Source organism: Excalfactoria chinensis, chromosome 5, assembly GCF_039878825.1.
Source record: "Excalfactoria chinensis isolate bCotChi1 chromosome 5, bCotChi1.hap2, whole genome shotgun sequence".
In the NCBI taxonomy this organism is placed as follows: domain Eukaryota; kingdom Metazoa; phylum Chordata; class Aves; order Galliformes; family Phasianidae; genus Excalfactoria; species Excalfactoria chinensis.
Genome location: NC_092829.1, coordinates 4,691,281 through 4,715,277, shown reverse-complemented (window position 1 = coordinate 4,715,277; position 23,997 = coordinate 4,691,281). Strand labels below are relative to the sequence as shown.

Genomic DNA, 23,997 nt, shown 5'->3' with positions numbered 1-23,997 from the left:
AGGATGGATTGCACACACAGGGACGTTGCCTCTGGTAATCATTGCAATTTTTTTCCAATTTCAGAACATTCAAAACTCTCCACTGCTGTCAAATCTGTTTAACTGTGATGGAGAGTTATTCTTGTCTAACAAAACTGGTTTCTTATACAGAACCAGGATTGGGCACAGCCCGTGGTTATAGATATGTGTCGCAAAACATTCACTTCTGAAGGCCTCAGCTGTCAAACGAAGGACTGCATGGAACAAGGATCTGAGCTTCCCCATTCCTTCTGAGATCTGTTGCAGGGCATCATCTCAACAGCTTCGTTTCAAAGACTGTACAAACATAAAGTCCCTAATAGAGCTTAAAGCCTAGAGGTTAGAAAAAAGCACTCACGGGTAAGCTGAATGTCTCGGGGTGACATAAACTGTAGTATGAGATCTGATTTGATGTAGAAATACCCCACCAAGTTAATGCCTGTGGCCTGCCCTGCTGGTCACTGCCAGGTGCAGTGCATCACGTGCCATAAGGACCAAGTGGTTTGGAGGAGGGATTGCAGGTGTGAGAAAGCACTGGCTTTAGTAGGCTTTAAGAATGTGGAACGCAAATGATGTTCTGCTGTGTGTGGGGGGGGATAAACTGTGACTGGTGCTGCTTTGGAGCATAAAGTTTGTGCTTATGGCTCTGAATGGGAGAGGTCAGAAAGTGGATAGCTGATGTGTTTTGCATGTTGCTTTGATTTCAGTGCTGCTTTTAATAAGCTCAAGGGTTTGATAAAGAGAAGGGTTTTGACAGTGATGGGGGTGGCATCAGACAGTGACTCTTGGAGCATAGAGTAAGAAAAAAACAGAAAGGTTTTTAAGAAGGATCAGACACATGAAGAAATTGAGAGGGGCTCTGAAATGGAGATGACTTAAAGGACTGCAAAAATAAGGCTTCACAAGCAGAACTTAGATTTTAACATGGATTTTAGCTTTTACTTCAGCTAATAACCTCTCTCAAGGACTGTTTTAAAAGATGGTTTCCACAGAATTTAACTTGGAGCCATTTTAGGGCTGAGAACTCTATCAGGTCCCATGGACCTCATGTGCCCCCCCATGCATCTGCCTTTTCCATGCACCACGAGGAGTGCGGAAGATGCTGACCTACTTTAGAACAAGGCAAAAGAGATTTGGCACATAATTTTTGTGCAAGTCTTTCTCTTTCGGAACTATTTCTGCAGAGCAATAAAGCAGTATTTGAAGCTTAAAAATGATCCATTTTTATTTTACTGTCTTTTGGTGGTGCTATTTTCTTTCAGAAAAACATGTGAAAAGTGAAGACTGTGTGCTCAATGGGGAAATTGTGCAGCATCTTGAAGACACCATTGCAGCTATTGAGAAATTGGTAAGAAAAAAGCAGTACTTAGTTTGAGGTGATATAGCAGAAAGTAGCTGGTAACCACAAAATCAGTCTCCAACAGTTGTAATTTTACATGTGTTCTCCTGTGTACATTATATTCTACCTGAGAGAGAGGCAGGTTGGGTGAAGCTGGAGGATGTTTGCATGCCTGCAGAGGTTTGGCTGTGATGGCACAAACCAACCTGAGTAGACCACAGAGCTGATCCAAGCCTCAGCTTATCTGCTGTTGTTCTGCTGTGGGAGCAGTGGCTGCCTTTTCTCACTGCAGGTCAGTGCAGCTTGGGGAGTGCTCACACTTCTGATGAGCCAAGAAAGGAAGAGCCTTATGTTAGCAAATTGGAACTGAGGGTGTAAGCTCTGTTCCTAACTCTGTCTTATCTCTATAGTTTGCTTTTTCCCAAGAGATGTCAGCTCCAGCCCTACAGTGACTCAGTGGTAGCATCACAGAAACCACCAGAAGGCAGCAACCTATACTTGCCTGGGACCTTTTTTCATCAGAGGGGCCTTAACACCCTTTAAGCAAGGGAGAAACATAAACTCATAGAATGGCTTAAGTTGGAGGGGATCTTAAAGATCATCCAGCTCCAACCTCTGCTGTGGGCTGACTGCCTCCACCTCATGAAGCTTCCCAGGGCCCCATCCTGCCTGGCCTTGGGCACCACCAGGGATGGGACAGCGTGGGTGCAGAAAACACATTCTTCTCTCTTGGGGTTACAGGGAGGAAGCTCCAGTAATGTCAGTGAGTACAACAGGTGGTACAGAGTTCAGCAAGTAGGTGCTTTGCCCTTCAGCTCAGTGCAATGGGGTTGCTTTGGAATAATTTGTCTTTTATTTGCAACAACTGTATTGTATGCAGTGATGGAAGGTAACACCTCAGCTACTGGCTGAGAAGGGCTGTTCATAGCTCACTTTTCTTCTGAGACCTCAGAGGTCATTGAAGTCAGAATGGCTTCAAGCAGATGGCACTTTAACAAGTGTCTCCATTGGGTATATCCATCAGTAGGCTTTTGAATCAACTATTCAGACCAGCTCTGCTCTAGCCTTATGAGATGAGTATTTTATATAACATGAACATAAAGCATGTTTTCTTTTTCAGTGCTTCAGCTAATTGAGGATGTAATTCATATGAAATTAAGAACCTCTTGCACATTTATTTTACATATCTACATATTTCATCTTCTCAAGGAAAGGCAATTAATTTATATTCGTGCGTATAGAATTTGCTCCGTACACAGCAAAATTTAAGTGTCTTATCCTGCATTGTCTTTGCTGATGACTGTAACAGCCAGCAAAAATGAAGGAGCAAAATAGGTTTGGTTTCATGCATACATTGCGATATCAGCATCCATTTAGGAACTGATTTCTTTCCCCATAGACAGGGGGCTGAGGGTGGGGGCTCTGTCAGTCCACCTGAAATTCTCAGTCACATGAATTTTGGGATTCAGTTGCTTGAGGGCTCCTCCCATCATTGGTTACCACCACTGGTTACCTCCATTTTCTCTTGCTCTACCATCACCTTTTCATACCACCAGCTGTGAACCAGAAGATGACCTTCTGGTGTATCTGAAGGCCAGCTATGTGCTCTGTTCTTCAGTGCAGCTTTGGGCCATGAGGAAATGAGGCTTTTCTGTTGCTCAAGTGACACCCTGTAAAACAAGTTATTGTTACTTTGAAGACTGAAAGAAAGAAAGAAAGAGAACAAGTATGAGCAAGGAGGATAAAAAAATGGTCTGTAAGAAAGAAGTGCTTTTTCACCTGTTATTCTTGTTCTCACTTGTGGATTTTTAATTGACAGGAAGAAATGCGAAGGATTACCATTGAATGCCTAGAAGAAGAGACTATAAAGAACAGCAAGCTTCGCTTCAGAATGCATAATCTTCCAGGAGAGATTGCTGCAGAGATGACAGGTAGTACCAACCTCACTAGCTCTGGGAGGAAAAGAAAATTGAGTCTTCTATGCATGTAAATGATGTGAAGAATCCTGTGAAATAGAAAATAGAACTGGCAAAAAATGGCTGTCCATAACTTATTAATGAGTGAAGATGGGTATTTGCTGAGGTGTGACTCTGTAAGGGATTATTCTCTTGTGTAACAGTGAGTGACGTCTTCACTGAATACCATGCACAAGCACTAGAAGAACAGGAGAACTGCAGCATTCATTCCAACTGCAGCAGTGCCACAGCTGCTCTCTGATGCTTGTGATGGGGCACTTGAGTGCTCCGTGCTGCAAGTTCCTTTCTTGTAAAGTAGGATTAATAATGATGTAATAGGAAACATTACTTTGGGTGGGGTTCATCTGACCAAATGCCAATCAAGTGCCTCCTACAGCTGATGAAGAGAAAGGAGCACTTAGCCATGATTCATCTCATGTGGAATGGGTGTTTAAAGCAAGCTAGAAGAATCACAGACTTGAAGTACCTCGATCTTGGGCTAAGAAGGGATGAAAATAGATGAGAATAAAGACTGAGATTTCTTATTTTCTATTTTCACCTTTAAGATGCCCGAGGCATACTCTGCTATATCTCATCTCCCTTGATTTAGTGGGTATGAGTGGTGGGTTGATGGTTGGAATACATGATTTTGGTGATCTTTTCCAACCTTAATGATGCTATGATTCTAACTGCACTGTAACCACAATGGACAGTGGTCAAGTAGCTGATCTAGATGAGAACTGGGATATTTCTATTTACAGGAGAAGTAGTGGAGTTGGGTTTGTTTATCAGGGTAACCATGAGGCTGTGTGATTCTAAGTGTGGGGCTCAGAGGAATGCAGCACTGCAGGGAGACCAATGGAGCAGGGCTTCACCTGGAGTACAATGGAATAAGATCAGCTTTAGGCTCACTGGGAAACAGCAGAGAGTTTTAGTGGAGTTACTGGAGTTTTCTTTTCCAGCTGCATTTTCTGTTTGTTGATTCATTCCCTCACCTTCTCTCTGCCTTATAGCATGGTTGCTGTGCAGCAAGCTGCCTGTTTATACCAGCTGCTTCCATTCTGCACAAAGTGTTTTTGGGTGGGTGGTTGTACACTCATGTGACTGTTATCTCAGAAGCTGGAAAGGTGCTCTAGTGCAATGCCCATGCACAGAAGAGCTTTATCCACACAGCCTCTTCGCGTGGGCTCTTCAGTTTCACACAGCTATGGCTCTTCAGGGAGAAGTGCTATTGAATTCAAGCAAGGTGATCCTGCTCCTTCTCCGTGGCTTCCAGAGCTGCTGGTGCAGATGTTTTTCAGTGAATATTTATCATTTTGCTGTATGCCCAGGGAATTTTGTAGGCATATAGTATGAAAAAGAGCAATGGCTCTCTAAGAACACAGCAGGCTTTTTTCTCATTGATAAATGATGATGACTCAGGAAAACTGTGATGAGACTGAAATGCTGAAATAAAACCTGATTTAGGGGATGTTATTTAGTTAGTGCCTTGGAATCACGGCTATTCCTTGCCAAGTGACAGTGCTTAGAGCTGTGGGTCCAAGATTATGAATCAATCCCTTTATGCATTATCTCAGCCATGCCTTTTTGCAGCTAAGAGGCTTCTGTGTGTTTTGTATTTATTTTGTAGCTCTTGTTGCTGCGGCACGTGAGTCTGGTGCTGCTAAGATGAATCAGCTGCAGTCTGCATTGAAAAACATTGCTTATGAAATTGAATTATTGGATAAGAAGCAAGCCCTTTGTGAAAGGCAGAATGCTGCACTGTGGTACGTATTTATCTGAGCAAGGAAAAACGTACTGGCAAGGTGATTAAGGCGAACAGAAATGTTATGAAAACATGGTGAGCAGGGCTTGTCTCTCACCCCTGCAGCTCGCTGCAGTGTTTCTAGGCAACTCTGTGCTGCTGCAGCACCAAGCCTGCTTCTCCAGATCTGGTTTCTTGAATATCAGAGCCTGCTTGCTGCTGTTGCCTGCATCCCTGAAACCCTGATAAGCTTGGCTGGGGACAGCTGGCTGCTGCCTGGCTTCTCACTTTGGCAGAGGAGAGTTTTCTGTTTCAGTGATTGATGTTAAGGAACGACTACAAAGATCATAATTCTCAGTTTAGGAAAAGAAATTAAAAATGGAAGGAACCCTCAAACTGGATGATCATTATCAACCCAGATTACTCTATGATCCTATGAATCAGTAACTGTGATAGTTCCCTCTTCTTATTCAAGAGTTACCCAAAGCTAACGGAGACTTGGTAGATGATTCTTGTTTTCTCCCCAACAGATTTCATGTTACTGTCACCCCCTGGCAAGCTGCTATGGAGCTGTTCAAAAATAAACCACAGCACATTTTCTTAGGGGAAGTCTTCTGTCTCCTTTCGTTTGGTGCTTGAAGGCAGACCTTCCATTTTTAATGAACCTTTTGGAAAATAATCCCACTGGAGCGCCAGGCTGGATGGGCTGTGAGCAACCTGCTTTAGAGGGAGGTGTCCCTGCCTATAGCAGGGGGTTGGAATTGGATGATCTTAAAGGTCCTTTCCAACCCAAACCATTCTGCGGTTCTATGAAAGAGGGAATAATATAAAGAACAGAAAGCTGTTCCATTAGAGTGAAAGGTCTTAGATGGTCTTAATAACACGTGCTGGTGAATGTTGTGACTTACAGAGACTGAGTTGTCAATATACAGATAAGCAATGAACATTTGAAGCAGTGATCAGTAACAGAAGACATTAATGGTCTGGGTTTTTTGTTCAGTGAGGAACAAAAGCGCCTGCAGAAACAGCATAAAGAAAGAGTGGAGTTACTGAATGAAAGGATGGCAACGAAAATTAGCACAAGTGTGCTCTTACTTGAGATTGATCGTAAAACAAGAGCTACCGAAAGAGAAGTAATCAGAGCAAAAGCAGCGTTAGAAGAACTACAAGAAAAAACAGCTGAAAGAATGAGTCAGCTTGAGAAAGAGCTGGAAGAATGTGATGGAAAGGTAAAGGTTTTGAAATGCCCTGAGAAACTGTGCTTGGTTTCCTATTTGCAGCTAACTTAAGTCTACACAGCAGCCAAATACAGAACTGACTTGTTGCAGATGCATGTGCTTTGTCTATGTGTGTGTGGGAGGTTCTTATGTGCACACACAAACATAAACACATCAAAACTGCACGGTATATAAAATCTATTTTACATCAGCTCATCTCATAATGTGTCTGTATGGGTCCTTCTTGCTGCTTGTGGAACAAATGATTGCTGGGATTGCATCCCTCCAGACACACTGCTTAAAATAAAAGTGCCTATATTTACCACCAAACTGTGAGATAAGGTTTTACTGGTTTTTATATCCTGACCTACTTTCAGTTGCATACATTTGGTATCCTTGCTGAATGGTAACATTAAAAACAAGCAAATAGATTAAATGAAAACTTGCTCATGGAAAATATGTCTCTGCAGAACGGGATTGTAACGGTGTTCCTGGGATGGTATAATCAGGTTCCTACACTAAAATAAAATCCCATGAACTCTTGAAAGATCATAGAATCATAGAATGGCCTGGGTTGAAAAGGCCCACAGTGCTCATCCAGTTCCAACCCCCTGCTGTGTGCAGGGTCGCCATCCAGCTGCCCAGAGCCACATCCAGCCTGGCCTTGAATGCCTGCAGGGATGGGGCATCCACAGCCTCCTTGGGCAACCTGTTCCAGTGCGTCACCACCCTCTGGGTGAAAAACTTCCTCCTAAGATCCAACCAAAACCTCCCCGTCTCAGTTTCAAACCATTCCCATCTCGTTCTATCACTGTCCACCCTCATGAACAGTCATATTCCCTCCTGTTCAGATCCTCATTTGCATCATCTATTAATTATCATTTCTTTTTCATCTAGGATTTATTCCTTTGGTACGTAGCTGTGGTTTTTGCAGAAGGTTATTTTCTGCCAGCGTAGCTGTTGTGCTCATTTAATTTTGAAAGGCTCCAGATGCTTTCATATAAATTTTTAAGCAACGCGTCGTGTGTTACTCAGAATGAATTAATTGTGCCATTTTTTAATGCAGAACAGAGAAATGAAAAAAGTCCTTGACGCTCAGAAGGAAAAAACTTCAGCAAAAAAGCGCACGTTTGAAAACCTGAATGTTAAACTGTCGGACCTGCAACGTCTGATCAGTCTGAATTCTACAGTAAGTTCAATGCAGGATTGTTGTGGATCAGTTGAAAGATCAACATTCAGTTTCATAATCAGTCAAAGCGAGGGGAATTTAGAGTAAAATGCAGGGTACCTTTTAAGAAGGATAATAAGCTTATGTGTTAGCTCACTGAATGGCACTGCTGACTAATTGCTGAATTGTGAGTCTCTTTTGAGAACAGAGATATTGCAGATATCTGTAGATAGATGTAATAAATACGGCCGTATCCTCTGTTTCTTCAGTGGACAGTTGTCATTTTGAGTGGGAAATCTCAGACTTTCTAGGAAACATTAGAAGAAAATCCCATTCAGATGTTACCAAAACTTAAAGATCAGTGGCAGGAAAGGCGTTTGTTGTCTGGTGGTTAATTGTTGTTGTTTTAATGTATTTTACTTTGGCACAACCTGTTTTATTTTTTATAGGCTATACGTAACGAGGAAATTCTCATCGCAGAACTGAAAGAAAAGAGGGAACACTTGGAAAAAAAGATGGATGTTGAAAAGGCAGACATGGCGGCAGCCTTGGAAAAGAAGTAAGAATTCGTAAATCCTTTGGTCTGATCTTTCTGCTGAACCTGCATCAGCGTTTTCACTGGAAAAGATGACACCAATATTTATGACGAAGCAGCCAAATTCCATGGAGCCTGTGAATTGTTTAATGCTGTAAATATTCCCTTTATAAATGGGAGTCTTTATCTTGGCTTCAATGCGCATACAGTGAAGACATGAAGGATAGCTGGGCTTAATCTGAATTAGCTATCAGTAGCGGTGCCTTTTGGACTAGAGCGGTACCCAGTTAAACAGCACGGGGTGGTTCTATCAGCTGCTACTCTCTGCACTTGCTACCGCCATCCTGTCACCCAGAACAGTTATTTGCTATGACACAGAGACTGTTGTGGGTTTTTTTTCTGTATATTCCCCGAGGTACAAAATGTAGCAAGTAACGGGAATAAGCAAAAAAAATCTGATGTATGTGAATCTGGGGGTTTGTTTGCTACACACAATAGAGCTCAACATGGAGATCCTCAATGTAGCGTCACCCAGGGTGGCTCCGCAGCTCTGATTCTGCCACTGGTTGTGTGAAGGTTTTATATGAGTGAAGGGGATGGGGAAAAATGAGACTTTCTGATGGTTCAGTTTTGCTGTTTGAACTCCTTTTGCTCTCCAGGATGAGCTAAGAGCCCATACAAAGAAGAAAACAGGAGCTGTGTGAAACATGGGGAAAATTATCATTCAGAACTTTAACTGATGTTTTTTCTTGATGGCAGCACAAATCCATTAATGACTTCATGCAATGAATACTGCCATTAATTAACAGTGTAATTACTGTAAAGAAATGAGCTGCAGCCACCATCTGGTCTTGGCTTTTGCTTCTGCAGCCAGTTATAAATTGCTTATCTTTACACTCTGGAGTACCAGTAGGAGGATCTGTGCTAGGGAGCTCATCCATGCTCATGTTTAAAGGGCCTAAAAGTAGTTGTAACTTGGTGAATGACACCCTTGTGATGCCTGCTCTTCCTTTGCATCAGATTTCTTTCCTGAAGCACTTCTTTAGGTTGACTCCTGTTTCTTCCATGTCCCCCAGTTTGTTTAGGAGATAGTCAAAGGAAATGAGTATCTCTTTTTGCTGACCGAATCCTGTAAAGCATACAATTGTGCAATGTCCATCAGAACAAGAAGGATAAATCCATGCTCAAAGTTTACCATTTCAACCAGTAGACCTCCTGCTGATAGGATTTATTTACCTGAAGGCCTGTTTGCTTGCTGTTCGAGTAATTATTCTATCAATTTGCCTATAGAAAATACCACCCCCCAGCCTTCTTTGACTTGTATTTTAAGATCTAGCAATAGGAAGCCTGGTAGTTCTGTATGTCATTAACTTTTTTGCAGGTTTTATTATAACCAGATATATTAGGGAGAATAATATAATAATATAATAATATAATAATAATGAATATCTGAATGAATCTCAGATGCATGTAGACATTCACATACCTTACGTTTATATCAAAGGGCCTGAGAAGAATGCATTTCACTGGGAGGGTGGTGAGGTGCTGGAGCAGCTGCCCAGGGATCTTGTGGATGTCCCATCCCTGGATGTGTTCAAGGCCAGGTTGGATGGGGCCCTGGGCAGCCTTGTTTACTTGATACAGGGTTGGCAGCCCTGCCTGCAGCAGGGGGGTTGAAACTTGATGATCATTGAGTTCCCTTCCAACCCAAGCTACTCTATCATAGCTTTTAATAATCTGGTGTTAATACTCATCTAATAGGTCCAAATTGTTTTTGTTTGATAGAAATCAGATTGATTCTGAGTTACTGCTTTTACAATCACAAACTGCACAAGAAAAAGAGGATTTTGATCGGGAACTTGGAAAGGTAAGAGATTTTTATTCTGGATCAGAACTTTTACTAAGCCAGGTCTTGAAACAGTCAATCAGACCTGCCCAGAGTGGGACATGATTTGTTTTAAGTGCTTTGATTTGCCCATGTGCGTACATTGGGTGGGAACAACCATGTAGAAGATGCACAGACATTTGCCTTCTCCTCTGCTTAGGCTCTGAAGGCAGTGGTGAGATCTCCTCTTTAATGAAGACCATGAGCAAGTGTTATGATACTTCAGGGGGCACTGAGAGGTGATGTAAAACTGAGGCTGTGGTCTTGTGAGCTGGGATGCAAGAAAGCAGGGGGCTGTGAGACTAGGGTGTTGATTTGGGAGAGAGTCAATTTGCAATAAGAGAATGGGACAGACTGATGAATATATAAGGACTGTGGTGAGATTTGTTTACAAGGATGAGATTGATATCCTGACTTGGAAATCTGGGTGTGGAATTTTCGTAGTGATTCTTGATGATTTGCTGCATGTTTCTTTATGTTATTAATTTATATCACCTGTGTGGAAGAGATAACTAGCTGTGGCACTCCTTCTGCTGTTTCTGTGAAGGAAGTCCTACTACCTGAGATTATTGTCATGCAGACTACATCCATCCATCTGGGGGTGGCTTCTAAATTAAGTTCACGACCTGTCCATATATATGTATATCAAACAAGGGGTCCACCCATTAAAAAGCTGGGGCTCTTAGCCTGGAGAAGAGAAGGCTCTGGGGGCACCTTATACCAGCTTCCAGTACCTGAAGGGAGCCTACAGGAAAGCTGGGGAGGGACTTTCTATGAGGGCAAGTAGTGACAGGATGGGAGGAAATGGCTTTAATCTGGAAGAGGGTAGATTTAGACTAGATTTAGGAAGAAATTCTTTATCGTGAGGGTGGTGAGGCACTGGAACTGGTTGCCCAGTGAGGGATGCCCCCTCCATGGAGGCATTCAAGGCAAGGCTGGATGGGACTGTGAACAACCTGCTCTAGAGGGAGGTGTCCCTGCCTGTAGCAAGGGGTTGGAACTGGATGATCTTTGTGGTCCTTTCCAACCCAAACCATTCTGTGATTCTATGACACTAAAAACTCAGATGCACTGGCATTAGGAACTATCCAGTTCTCCCCATCAAATGCACACTTCACCTGCAGTTCTACTGTACTCCCACAATCACAAGCCAGGACCCCATTCATCTGCTTCCTACTTCCTTTATCTCTTCCATCTTCCTGCCCCTTTCTCCCTCAGCCATGACATGACTTCACTTTAACACTGCATGCCCACCTTCCCCATTCCTGCTCCATCTCTCTTGTAGTTCACACAAGGCACATGTGTCTGGGAGCAGCACACAGTCTGCAGGTTGTTTCAGACCGACTGGTTTGAAGGGGGAACATGGAAATGAAGATCCAGAGATGTCATCTTGATGTGCCATTTGTGTATGTCGATTACATATATGAAGTCAAACTCTATTTATTTTGAAAGTTCTCTGAGATTTTTTAGATGAAAAGCACCATAGCAGCATAGAACATTATTGCAAGGTAAAACAGAGACAGAAAGAATATTCAGCTAACATCTGCAGTCCTTATTTGTAGGCTAATGAATATCTACAAAATGCTGAACACCTGTATAATAAAGTTAAATTGGAAAACAAAGCTGTGCACCAAAAGTTTGAGCAAGCACTGGAAGAAGAAAAACAGTGGGCCAGAAGAAGAGATGAGATGGACGCAAAGTAGGTTCTACCTGTCAGCTTTGGGATCCAGATATTTTGTCATTTTACAACTAATGCTTTTCTTGCCATGCACTGAGACCACGTTTCTACCAAAGGATCTGACATTTTTTTCTCTTCTGCTAGATTGCGGAATTTATCTGTTCTGTTCAATGAAAAGCTTGGATTTCTAAAAAATCTCGTGATGGAAACGAATAACCTGGAGAAGGAAACCCAACGTCTTAAAGGCAGCCTGTTGTACGTAATCTTTCGGTACCAACAATAGTAAAAAATTTCAGTCCCCTTCTTGCTGGTTTGAGTTATTATGGAGTGGAACATCTGATGAGGAACTTAGAAGGGTTTATGATCACTGCTAGTAGGCTGGAATTAAACCTCATACACTGAAGAGGGCAGCTGCCCATTACCCTAACTCAGTCTGCAGTTTCTTATCACCAGATGAGGAATATTCAGATAAGGAAGAATGTTGTAGCAGTGCAAAATGTAAAGATTCACAAACATTGATTCTGACTGCCAGCTCATGCTTGTAGTAGACTACATGCAGTAGTACCACGCCTTGGACCAAACCATTATCCTTTTATGGTGGTACCTGAGAAAATCTACTTTTATTCAGATAAAGCAAAGCAAACACAGGTCAGCCTTGTGCACAAAAAATGCCCTAAAGATACCAAATCTTTGGGCTGTGTAGTCAGCATGGTGTGGGTGGGAGGAGCGTGGCCGAGGCAATGCAGCTCTTTCTGAGCCTGCAGCTAGTGGAAGAGATTTGGGATTTTGTTGCCATAGATGAGGAACTACCCGTGTGCACTGACCCCAGATATCCTGCTGCAAACCCAGTTTGCCTGTTTACTAGAGAATCAGGACAGGAATGCTGATAATAAAATTATCTCAAGTAAGGAAGGTAATCCTGGCAAGGGGAAGAGCTTTTTCTTTCTGTTGGAGAGTCATCCTTTGCAAGAGAAAGTGAAAAGGATCAGCCAGTTATGTCCTCCAGACCCAGCAGAGCCAAATATTTGCATGCATTCTGAGTTTTATTTGCCACCAATTGCCTCACTCAGCACAGTTTTCTTGCAGTGTGGTCCCAAGGGGCTGTTAATGTGGTTTCCTTGCTCTCTCTCTAAATCCTACCGAGGAACATTGTGTTAATGCGGTGCTGTCCAGCTTATGTATATAATTATAGATAAAATGTAAGAAAATATTCGCTTGCCTCCCTTTTCACACTGAACATGAAAATTATGTTCATCCTGCTTTGTAGGGAAAGAAGTACATTTCTTTCCAATAGGACAAAAGAAATACTGTTGCCATGTAAATATGGAGTGCAAATAAATTGCTAACGAGGAGGTCAACTTGTAGAGCAATGTAAACAAAATCTACAGTATAAAACTAAATGAACAAGATAGAGAGGTGAAATAGTCATCAGATAGTATCTTGACACTAGTTCAGTATCTGAAGTAATGAGAGGAAAGGAAGAGGTGTTGGCGCTTTCTCTCAGCTATTAGGCTATTATTAGGCTTTTGAACCAGACCACATTAAAGACTGCAAAACCTCTTAGAAAAAGATCACCCTTTGCCAGAAATTATCATTCTACTTCTTTTTATTTTGTTTGTACATGGTGACCTTGTTCTTTGGATCTTCGCTGGTCTCCTGGGAAGCAGCATCCCTGTCCATTTAGCCCAAATCATTTAATTTTGGGGAATGATGAACTGACATTCCCATCAATTTAGGGTTTTTCCTTGTTTTGAAAGAATTACTTAGGACTACAGTGCGCTACTACTGAAATGTCTTAGAGTGCTGCTTTGATAAAACATGCATTTGGAGCAATGAAACCTTTGGAGGAAACCCCCATCCTACCTCTTTGTGAATCCTTCTGGATTTGAAGCAGGTGCTTCCTATCGCCTTTGAGTCTTGAAGGAGTCAGAATCGCTCGTCTCACACCACTATCCTTTTTTCCTTGTATTGAGCTCCCTTAGAATACACCGATTGCACGTAAGAATCATGCACTTGGATATTAACTCTCTTAATTTTAAACGGGTATTTTGAAAAGCTCTGCTAATGAAGGAAAGTGCTTGCAAATACTCAACGTTGTCTCTGAAAGCTTCTCGCTCATTTTTTTATTCTTCCACAGAATATCCAAGGAAAATAATGCAAAGGAACTGGCATCTCTAGAGCAAAATCTGAAGGCAGAAAATAAGATGAGGTAAGATGAGAGACTGCGTGTATTGTGTCCTTAAAAACAAAGCAGTAAATTAATGCATTACTGCCCATAGCTGCTATTATATCAGAGAGATAAAACCAAGGCCTCCCTATGTAAATATCCACTGATAGAATGGCAGTAGAAGAACATTTCCTCAAATATATGCATGGTTTCACTTGAACAGTACCACGATGCTGCCAAGTGGTGAGAAGCATTGAACTTACCATGTAAGTTGGTCTTCATCATTATGGCAGCAAATATTCTCCAAAATTCCATAAGCTTTTTTATATTTACCAGGATAGAAAGCTGTGACACTATTGGTTATTATTTTTTATTAATTTTAAATGTAATTAACATCCATTGGTCACTGAACTGAATACTTACATCATGCTTTTATCTCCATGATGCAGTCGTGCTCAGTCCAATAAGCTGTTTTTGCTTTTCCCCTCATTAAAATGTCATTCTAAATTCTTACTCTTTTGGTAAATAAGAATCTTTTATCTGACTTCCAGTATGCACTTTCATGTCAACAGCTGTTCTTGTATCAGTGCTATACTCTGTCTTTCTTGTAGTTTACAAGCCCCAGGGATTTACAAACACAAAATCACGTCCCTTCTAGCTTTTCAGTTTGCTAAGATAAATTAACCAAATTATTTAGTCTGGACTTAACAGAAGGCTGGTTGCTTCTAGATTCCTTCTCTTTGTTCAGTACAGGGACACTTTGAAATAAAAACTCATAGGGGATTTTGTGTCTTTCTATGCATCTCTTCTAGATTCTGTCAGGATCCCAGGCTTCCATCTGAACCCCTTTGATTGTAGTCCTTCCCCCTGCCCCAGCTCAGGCTGCCCAGGGCCCATGCATGGCCTTGGGCACCTCCAGGGATGGGGCACCCACAGCTCTGGGCAGCAGTGCCAGCACCTCACCATCTCTTGAGTAAAAAATTTCTTCCTAACATCCAACCCAATTCTCCCCTCAGTAATATAAGTGAATATTCCAAGTTCTCAAATTAGACTTGCTCCAGTAATGCTGTGTCCAATCTTGTTGTGTCCGTCTTCACTGGTTTTTCTCCAGTTTCAACTTATTTCTGTTTATGATCTGTCACTAGAGTGATGCTTCAGTGGAAGCTACTGTACTTAGCAAAGCAAAGCAAACTCTTGGAAGAGGAGAATATAAGCAGAAAACCGAATGAAAGGATAGAGACTGGTGAGAAAAGGCAAGCTGAGCTACTTCAGAAGGTATGTTAAACAGCAGGTATTATAAGTGATCACATTCAGTGATACAATATGCTGATGCTATACACTCAGAGCAAATTGGTAACTCAGTAGCCTCCAAGGGCAAGTGAATAAGCATGTTATCAGGCCTAAAGACTTTCAGTATCTAAATGTCTTAATCTCTCCATCCTTAGAGGGATTCAGTAGCCATTCGGACATAGTCCTGGGCAGCTGGCTTTAGGTGGCCCTGCTTGAGTAGATGGGATTGGACAAGATGACCTCCAGAGGTCCCTCCCCATGTCAATGAATCCATGATTCATGATCCGTGCTTTAAAAGCAATTCTTTATCTCAGCAGATGTATTTTCAGTGCAGATTACTCTCCTTTTGTTCTGATTGCTTATTAATGGTTCAGATAGACACTGTGTATTTCAGAAATCCCTGTCCTTTGTTTTGTTTTCCATTATGAGACCGAAGAGCTTGAAAAAGAACTTCTTCAGTCTGAAAACCAAATCAAAGTGCTGACTGAAGAAGAGATTAAGAGAAAAAATGATTACAGGAGTTATAATGAAGATCTTACTAATAAAATAAAACATCTGGAGGTAAGCTTTGTGTTTCTTTTGATGCTTTGTTTTGCTGTTGTTTTTAATTAATACCAGGCCAATTTCTGGTGGATGAATTGATCCCATACAGAACTGGCAGTATTTGCTGCATCGTGATGGAGCTGGGCTCAGTAGTTATTTCAAGGCATTTCTCTCTCTCTGTCTGAGTATGAACCATGCAGAGCTTCGGGAAATTTCAAGCTCTTCAGCAGTCTTTGGTACACAGCGTATGCTCCGTTCCCAGTTCTCTTTAGTTCTTGGTCAACGTTCTGATTGGAAATGGGATAAATCAGATGCCAGGACTGTAGGAAGTGTCTATATTTATCACCTTAGAAAGGTATATTTAGAGAAGGCCTTGAGGATCCTCCTAATTTTTCTGGTGAAGAGGTTATGTATTGAAGATTCAATGCCCAAAACAGCCCCATGGGATAAGGCACAGAGCTGATCCTCCCAGGAGCCTGTCTCCTGCAGTGATCAGATCAATAATCCTGCTTGGAAAACCAGTGTAAGAACAGTCAGTTAAAGAACCAAGACAAGCACAGAACTGCCCTTCTTTATTGTCTCTATGATAAATGACAAGTCAGAAACTTCTTTGGATGGAGACAGCGTGTACATTAAGTAGCTCTTGATGGAATTTTATGCTACGCTGGATAGAAGAATAGAAATTCTTTTACTACTGATTAATAACTCTGGTTCACACATACATTTATCCTTTGTAATCGCTGACCAAATAGAACAGAGCTCCCCAATGGCTTGAGAGAGGCCTGCTCTCAGCTTGAAATTAATGTGTATTTTCTTTACTGTCTCAGGTGGTAGAACAGTGTGAGTGCTGATCACATATGCAGAAGACAGACACAATAAGGGTGGGAGCACCCTCTACAGTGCAGAACTGGAATCCCAAATGTTTTTCTTTAACAAATTGGAAGAATAATTGAGGGGGAAGAAAAGAATTCCTTTGGCTTATTTGTGGGTGTGGGTACAAATCACTCCTAGTATTGTTTCCTCTGTTTTTTCCCCCCTTCTGGTTATGTTATTTATGCATGAGATGCTGCTTAGATGGATTATCAATTAACATTTCTTTTCATTAAAGGATGACATCAAAACTGCAAGTGAAAATCTTCTTCAAGTAGAACAGAAGTTAAAGGTGAGCAGTCTGAGCTTGGAAGAAACCCAGAAGGAAAGGGATGAGAAGTATACAGAATGTGAGGAACTGAGGACATCATATTTAAGTAAGTGTGAAGTACCTCCTCAACACAGTAGGACTTCCTCTTGCTGTTACTGAAAGCAGTGTGCCATAGCGCTTTGTCTGCCTGCAGCTCAGGTGAGCTTTGAAACAAGTTTCAGCTGAGCTCTTTCCAACAACTGGAATCCATAGCTATAGCATAAATATGGAGTGTCTTTAAATGCCAGACCAGTTAAACAGCTCACTTACTGATAGAACCTAGTTTTCTTAGCAGCTTTACCTTAAAATTCAGTCATTGCACTGCCTTAAAAACCCTTTCTCTGCTTTGCAGAAAAGAAAGATGAAGAGTTACAAATCCAAAGAGCCATTCAGAAATCAATCAAGACTACTGGGATGCTCAAGGAGGAAATAGTAAAAGTTTAAGACTTAATCGTACCACTTCTGTAACGTTTCCATCACCAGCTCTACTTTCTCACAGGGGTTGGAGAAAATGAGCTGGGCTCAGGGTTGCCATCATCTCTGTTGCTGTGTTTCTGCCTGGTGGGGCACCTCAGCTTATTGCCCAGCTCATACTGAATTGCCTTTAGGCTTGATTTTGTATTGCCTCGGCACATGGGCAGGCCAAAAAGAGACTGGTGAACTAAGGCTGTTGTGAACCTGCTCTTATTCAGATGCTTGCTACTGCGAGGGCAATGTCCTGTAAGAGAGCAGCCCTCTCTGTATTTCTTCCTCTTTCCTGGTGAGAAGGCACAGATACCCACCTCAGCTGCTCCTTAGAAATTACTGAACAAAAGGTGTCGTGTTGTAAAAATCTCTTTTCACTTTGTTTGGGTACAAAACTCCTGTATAAAGGTCAGCTAACAGCGAAGAGTTTGTTATTTACAGCCGGAGCTACGGAAGCAATTGCACATCAAGCGTGATGCTGCTGTCAGCCAGCTGAAGCATCAGACCGAGAGTATGAAGTTGCTGGAAAGAGACATCTATGAGATCAACAGGAAACTTGACATCGTGAACACCGAGAACTGCAGATTCAAACTGGTGAGTGTATTGATGCTTGATAGTGCTCGTTCTCAATCAGAAGGTATCTGTTCATTTCTGAGGGAGCTAGCCATGGAAACGCAGAAACACAACCACCACCACAGGGCAGACTTTGTCTTTTAAAGGAATGTGTGAATCTGTGTTTTCTTTAGAGGGGAGCAAAGAGGAATATCCAAGCGCTGTGCATCTGCTTAAGGCATGTTAACACACACCTGCTGCATTTAGTGAGGGACTGTAGCAAAAGGCCTTCCTGCTACGTGAAGGGGGCTGAAGTGAGATGTCAAGTATGCCTCTGCAGTTTGGAATAGGTGCTTTTGGGCATACTCTGTGTATCTTTCAGGCCCTGGACTATCAGAGTAGTAGAGCCTCCTTCCCCACAAAGGATCGTGGAAGCGGTTTTATTGCCAGCTGCTTTCAGGCTGCCATCCAGACCTGAACTCAAATTAGTGCAGCCGTGTGCATGCAGCTTCTCAGCACTGTTGGTGCCTTCAAACAGAATGCTCCACTGCTGCAAGTTGGGACTGTGTGCCTGCTGGTACTGTAGACACAAGGTACTAGCTGCTCTGCAGCTCCTCATGGACACAAAGGCTTCCCTTGGCTGCAGGGAGTTGGAGCTCAATGATCTCTAAGGTCCCTTCCAACCTAAGCCATTCTATAATCCTATGATCCTATTTTGAGGGAGAGAAGGAAGATTCTGTTTGGATATGCTGCTGTGTTCCCAGTGCCCTTCCCCGTTTTACCTGGTACCTATAGCAGGGGGTTGGACAGGATGATCTTTGTGGTCCCTTCCAACCCAAACCATTCTAAGATTCTTCTTGCTGATATCTTCAGAAACATTGAAACTGCTTGAAATTCATTTGGAAAAGTAACAAACTGTGGCAAATATTCAGTCACGTTTAATTTTTTTCTCCCAGTGCAACGCGCAGATGCAAGGAGCCATCCTGGCAATGAATGCTGAAGCAGAAGGCCACCAGTCAGCGATAGTGAAAATACAGAATGACCTGGCGGTGCTTCGTGGTAACGTTAATTACAGCTTCCCAACGAGAAGTGATAGTTCACGGAGTATCTTTCAGTCCTTACAGAACAACCTACCATAGTTTAACTGTTGACTCTGATGCAGGTCTTCTTCTGGAGAGATGGTCAGAGGACAGCTCTATTCAGAAGGTGAAATTCAACTCTATATTGGGCAGTTATGCATAAATATTTCACTTAGGATGAAAGATAACATTTCGTATTACAAACAGGGCACTGCCTTTTGTTTTAATTTCATAGTGGGGCACAGTATTAAACCCGTGTTTTCCAATGATCTGAACCTTCCTGTTTTTAATGCAAGGATTGGGTCATCAATGGAAAACAGGGCTATTAGTCGGGCGGCTGATGGAGCTGTAGGAAAACAAGATGATAAAAGCTTTCTCAGCATAATTTTGAGGGAAAGAACCGTTGTATCTCGTGTCATTGCAGGAATTCCTGGAGGGCGAGCAGGAAATTCTGAACGCACTGACAGCCCTGATAAGAAAAATCCAGCATCGAGAGGCAAAGATTGGGGACATTAACAGCAGGCTGCGGGATAGTCTGGAAGGACTGGATTCTCTGTTTGAAAAGAAAGCCAGAATGGACGATGATGGTAAGATGCACCAAAGCTTTTCTACTCTTTGTTTTTCAGTCCTAGAGGAGTTTCATTCAGTTTGTTCTTCTTTAGTTTCCACTTTGTAAAGGCTTGTTGTCACACAGGGGCCTTAGATGCACACAAGCCAAACTACTTGCTTCGGTTCCATTCTTTAGGTCTAAGCCTATAGATTTCTGCTTTCCTTCTTGGTTCACAGGGACCTTGTTTGTAATGACTCACAGGTTTGGTCGCTGCATGACTGCTCGTTACAGAAAGTAGTTTCTAATTGTGTTGTGGGGCTGATAAAGGCCGTGGATATTGAGGCTGCTTTGAAATCATTGGGTCTGGGTTATATGCCAGGAAGAGGGAATGAACAGAGGAAGGGAATTGTCCCAAGGAGGAAGCCAGGCAGATGAAGGGAGGATGGTGAACATGTAGCAGAAGAGCAGGTCAGCTTTATGAATGCTATTTTAGCACATGGGGTTTAAGGCCATACTTTTAGAACTCTGTATTCATGTGTCTGCAAATGGCATTTTCTGCACAGAAGATGACAGAACACAAACTCCAGAACCTTACAATGCATTTCCTCTCCTTTCTCCTAGAATCAGATGCAGTTAAGAATAAATGAGGAAATGCTCAAGATATTTTCTGGAAGACAGAAGCCAGCGTATGGGATGAGGAAACCAATGCTATGTTTTATTCAAGCCCCCCTCATTGAAATTCTATTCCAAAGGTTGTCTTGTTTTATTCAACCACCACCTGAAATCTTACATTAGAAAATAAATAAATACAAGCAAAACACTGTATGAGGATGTGTCTGAGGCTTTTATGCAGATGCACGATGATAAATACAGACAGTTCCTTTCATCTATACTAGATACTGTCTTCTTCATAGAAGCAAAGGTTTTTAATACGACAGGCTCATTCAGAAGTGTTTCACCTGTAAACCCTGTACACAAATAACTTCTTTCTCAAGCTGGACAGCACTGTTGGCACAAAATCCTTTTAATGTCCATTTCCTCCTTCTGAGAGTATGCGTGATGGCTCGGTGTACTTTGCTGTCATCAAGTAGAAGATGGCAGGTGCAGGTACCAAGGCAAGCAATGGGAGGTCTTGCTCAAGATTGTCCAGTTTGGGAATGGAGATGATTCCATAGGCATGAAGCAACCAGTGGCTGAAGAGGACAACGAGCCTTTTCTTCCTGACAAGAAGATCCTTGAAAGACTGGCAAAATACACACAATATCCTGTTAGCATGATGTACCTGATATTAAAGACACATCACAGGTCACACACAGAGACACTTCATGAAGCCTTCAAGGCCTTCTAGCACAAAGCAGTTTCTTAGTGCACCACAAGAGGGAACTCTCATAGTAACCTCTTCCAGCTAAGTCACAGGAAGAAGCTTCTAACACACCACTGAGCAAATCCAAGAGACAGTCATCTTTAATCCTTCAAGTATGTCATGATGAGTTTCAATATAGAAAACACGTTTACCTACCTCCACTTCAGAGGCAGACAAGTACACAGCCAATGTAACCAGAGACAACACCAGTATGATGTATGGAAAGGCATAATCTAAAGGCAAACAGTAACCAGTTAGTTAATAGGATAAAAAAAATGCAACATGATGCATTTTAGCAGAGGTTCCTCCATATAATCAGAGCACACTAAGCTCACCTACCACCACCACATCCAACACCTACAGCAATAGGAATTAGCTGGGCACAACTATTCAGTGCTTCCACCTAATGTTTTCAAATGTAACTTTTGTCAAATGCAGCAGACACTGATATTTCCAGGTGAAGGGACTGTACACATCAATCACTAACTGGTTAAGAAAGGTAAAGAGAAAAGCAGTCAGGCTAAGTGGGGATTTTGTTACACAGTTCCCTCCTTATGAGGAGCGTGCTTGGAGCTAAACCAGCGAGTAACTGAGCTCCACAGACTTACACTTAAACCCACTTCTGGAATCAGATGTGCCCTCATTCTGAATTAACTTCCTCTTGCACCCCACTCTGTGCCTCTAGCAACACAGGTTTGAAGGCAAAGTAGTGTTGGGCTACTAACAAGGAACTCATTCACATGGCACTTCTCATAAACAACAAAAACTTAAGCAACATCCTCATCTGTGAAGCAAAAAGAATCACGTTCCTCCCCCCTCTGCCACGCGTCATTTGTTAGAGTGCTTATAGGTTGGTTTCTTAGTGTTAGCAGGAGAGAACTCACAAAGCAGGCCTCCTCCAACTGCCTGGAGCCCAGTCAGGACTGGGAAGAAGTAAAGTGCCGCATAAATGCTTTTAAATCGGTCGGACTTTCCTAAGCCACAGGCGATTTTCTTAACCAGAAAAGGTCGAAGTAGCATCATTAGCACAAGGCAGAAGGCGTAATATATAAACACAATTGTGTACCTGCAAACGAGAGAGAGATTCCTTAAAACCTGCACTCTTGTTTGTCCTGCAGACTCAACTGAGAACCGAGAGGTTTGGTGTTAGCCAAAGCCAGCTGTAATGTATGGTTGTCAGGAGGGGGATATAGAGACACACAACAGTGGAGTGACTTCTCCTACAGGAAATGGTCAAGATTCAGCAAATGGGAATAAAGAAGGAAGTCTTACATGCTCCATCCTATCTATCCTCACCAACTCAGGAAACATCATGAGGTGTAACGTGTTTGACACAAAGAACAGCTCAGTACATGAAAAGTCTTGAGGGGATTTGATACTAATGGGTACAAACCAGGTATACAGGAACATGTTCTACAGCGTGGAGAAGAGACACCGACAGAAACAAACACATACAAAAGCGAGAGCTCTGAGCACAGAAGCATTTACACTCACAGGGGATAAACTGCCTCCTGAGTGCAGTGCACTGTAGTGATGTAATCAGGACTTGGGTTGTAGAGCATCGTGTACCAGTCTGAAAGCTTCTTCACCTTGCAGGAACGGATGTGCAGGGAGCCAGCAGGGTCACTCACCAGCAGAGTAACAACTGCTGCAATGCTGCACTCAAACAAGGCAGTGATGTGCTGCAACAGGGCACTGGAACTGCAGAAGAGAAAGACATTTACTCCTGTTGTGCTATCACTAAAGTAAGTCTAAATGCTGACCATAAAGCATAAGTCCGGAGAGGACAAAACCTTCTGCAGTTATGATTCATTGTGACCAAGGGTAAGACAAAGCCATATGAGTAAATGAATTAAAAATATTAAGTGTTTTGAGCTGAATGTGAAAATTCATTTTCTTTATCTCAAATGATGTAGTATAAAAGTAACTGGAAATCATTCCAGTTTTTAAAATGAATGCTTGCTTTGGTACAGACAGAATAAAACAGTATCAAACCATCACAAGAAGCATCCTCCTAGGTATGTGATGCAGGAACGCTGCATGCAAGCATTGCTTTCTAGGAAGGCACAGGCAGTTGCTTCCAACTGGAAGCATAAAAAGCAAATCTCCACAGTCAGAATAAAGCACCGCTTTCTTCATTGCGCCCAGTACTTCACAGAGCTCAACTACCTCCTGCTGGAGCAGCACAGCTCCTCGGTGCTCACAAGTAAATACAGCACAAGCACAAACACCCCATCGGGTGAAGCCTAACAGTGCTCACACTGTTGCCGTTTCAAAGGAAGCAGGAGCGATAACAGCACATCTGAGAGCTGAGATGGGCAAGAAGGAAATAGAAACCCCATCCAGCTGCCCTCCCTTCTCTATTGGCTCAAGCAACAGGTGCTGTGCAGGAAGGCTCAGTGCATTACACTCATTGCAGGAGGAAACACCGACCTCTTTTTGCCTGAATACCACTCAATGAAGAACCAGTGCAGCACGAGGGGCAGCATGGCCATGAAGCCGAGGTACAGCCAGTCATAGCGATCCGGGGATCCCACGCACTCCCGACAGATTTTGTTGTCATCAGTTCGTTGTCCTCTGGGGCACACCTACAGAACGCATGGATGGACAGAGCCACCGGGATCCAGCAGGAACCCTCCACAGACCACCGGGCTCCAGGGAGACCCAATAGTGGCCCTTCAGTATCTAAAGGGAGGAGGTAAGAAAGAAAGGGGGGGGATTCCTCAGCAGGGCCTGCTGTGCGAGGACGAGGGGGAACGGTTTGAAAGTAGAAGTGAGATTTAGGCTGTAGGTAAGGAAATAAAACACAAAGCTTTAAGTCTGAACAGGACTGAAAGTCCATCGTGTGTTTAAAGCTCAGACAGCAGCTCAGCGATACCTGCCTGCCCCCCTCGCGCTCTCTCCATCCTCACTGTTGAACACGGGATGGAAACGAGGCCGGAGCGGGGCCGCCCGCCGCGCCGCACTTACCCCGCAGTCCCCGTAGACCTCCACGGAGCCGTTGACAGCCAGGACGGCCCTGCCGCAGTACAGCCCCAGGCAGGAGGGCTGCATGGCTACAGCTGCGGGCACAGAGCAGCCTCGTTACCGCGGCGCTCCGGCCCGACCCCACCGCCGAACGGAACCCCGGCCCCGCGGCCTACCGGAGCGGGTCATCCCGGTACCGGGCACACAGCCCCTCACTGCTGGGAGACACTTCCGCTTCCGTCACTTCCTCCTCCCGGTGGGCGGGGCCTGGCGCGGGGGGCGGGGCTTGAAGGCCACGGGCG

At 43.1% G+C, this 23,997-nt stretch overlaps 2 protein-coding genes across 2 annotated transcripts; one reads left to right on the top strand and one right to left on the bottom strand.

The window, feature by feature from the left end:
• Positions 1 to 546: 546 nt before the first annotated feature.
• On the top strand, positions 547 to 20,089 carry CCDC175 (coiled-coil domain containing 175). The gene is made up of 20 exons (XM_072337405.1): positions 547 to 677; positions 1,281 to 1,366; positions 3,177 to 3,288; positions 4,943 to 5,078; positions 6,057 to 6,285; positions 7,340 to 7,462; positions 7,891 to 8,000; positions 9,762 to 9,843; positions 11,424 to 11,560; positions 11,684 to 11,794; positions 13,677 to 13,748; positions 14,852 to 14,981; positions 15,426 to 15,557; positions 16,648 to 16,786; positions 17,072 to 17,151; positions 17,626 to 17,778; positions 18,693 to 18,795; positions 18,899 to 18,942; positions 19,240 to 19,402; positions 19,987 to 20,089. Exons 1-20 carry the CDS (start codon positions 659 to 661, stop codon positions 20,010 to 20,012), a joined length of 2,187 nt encoding a protein of 728 aa, XP_072193506.1. The 5' UTR covers positions 547 to 658; the 3' UTR covers positions 20,013 to 20,089.
• On the bottom strand, positions 20,055 to 23,962 carry JKAMP (JNK1/MAPK8 associated membrane protein). Its single transcript, XM_072338906.1, has 7 exons — positions 23,872 to 23,962; positions 23,699 to 23,790; positions 23,162 to 23,316; positions 22,223 to 22,429; positions 21,613 to 21,794; positions 20,885 to 20,961; positions 20,055 to 20,608 (listed from the first exon to the last, which is right to left on the bottom strand). Exons 1-7 carry the CDS (start codon positions 23,882 to 23,884, stop codon positions 20,390 to 20,392), a joined length of 945 nt encoding a protein of 314 aa, XP_072195007.1. The 5' UTR covers positions 23,885 to 23,962; the 3' UTR covers positions 20,055 to 20,389.
• Between the last annotated feature and the right edge of the window lie 35 nt (positions 23,963 to 23,997).

Coding starts and splice junctions, on each gene's coding strand:
- CCDC175 (XM_072337405.1), top strand. Junction 5,079..6,056: donor AGGCAGAATGCTGCACTGTG/GTACGTATTTAT, acceptor TTTTTTGTTCAG/TGAGGAACAAAAGCGCCTGC. Junction 7,463..7,890: donor TGATCAGTCTGAATTCTACA/GTAAGTTCAATG, acceptor TATTTTTTATAG/GCTATACGTAACGAGGAAAT.
- JKAMP (XM_072338906.1), bottom strand. Junction 23,317..23,698: donor AGGTCTACGGGGACTGCGGG/GTAAGTGCGGCG, acceptor TGCGTTCTGTAG/GTGTGCCCCAGAGGACAACG. Junction 20,962..21,612: donor AGTTGGAGGAGGCCTGCTTT/GTGAGTTCTCTC, acceptor GTTTGCCTTTAG/ATTATGCCTTTCCATACATC.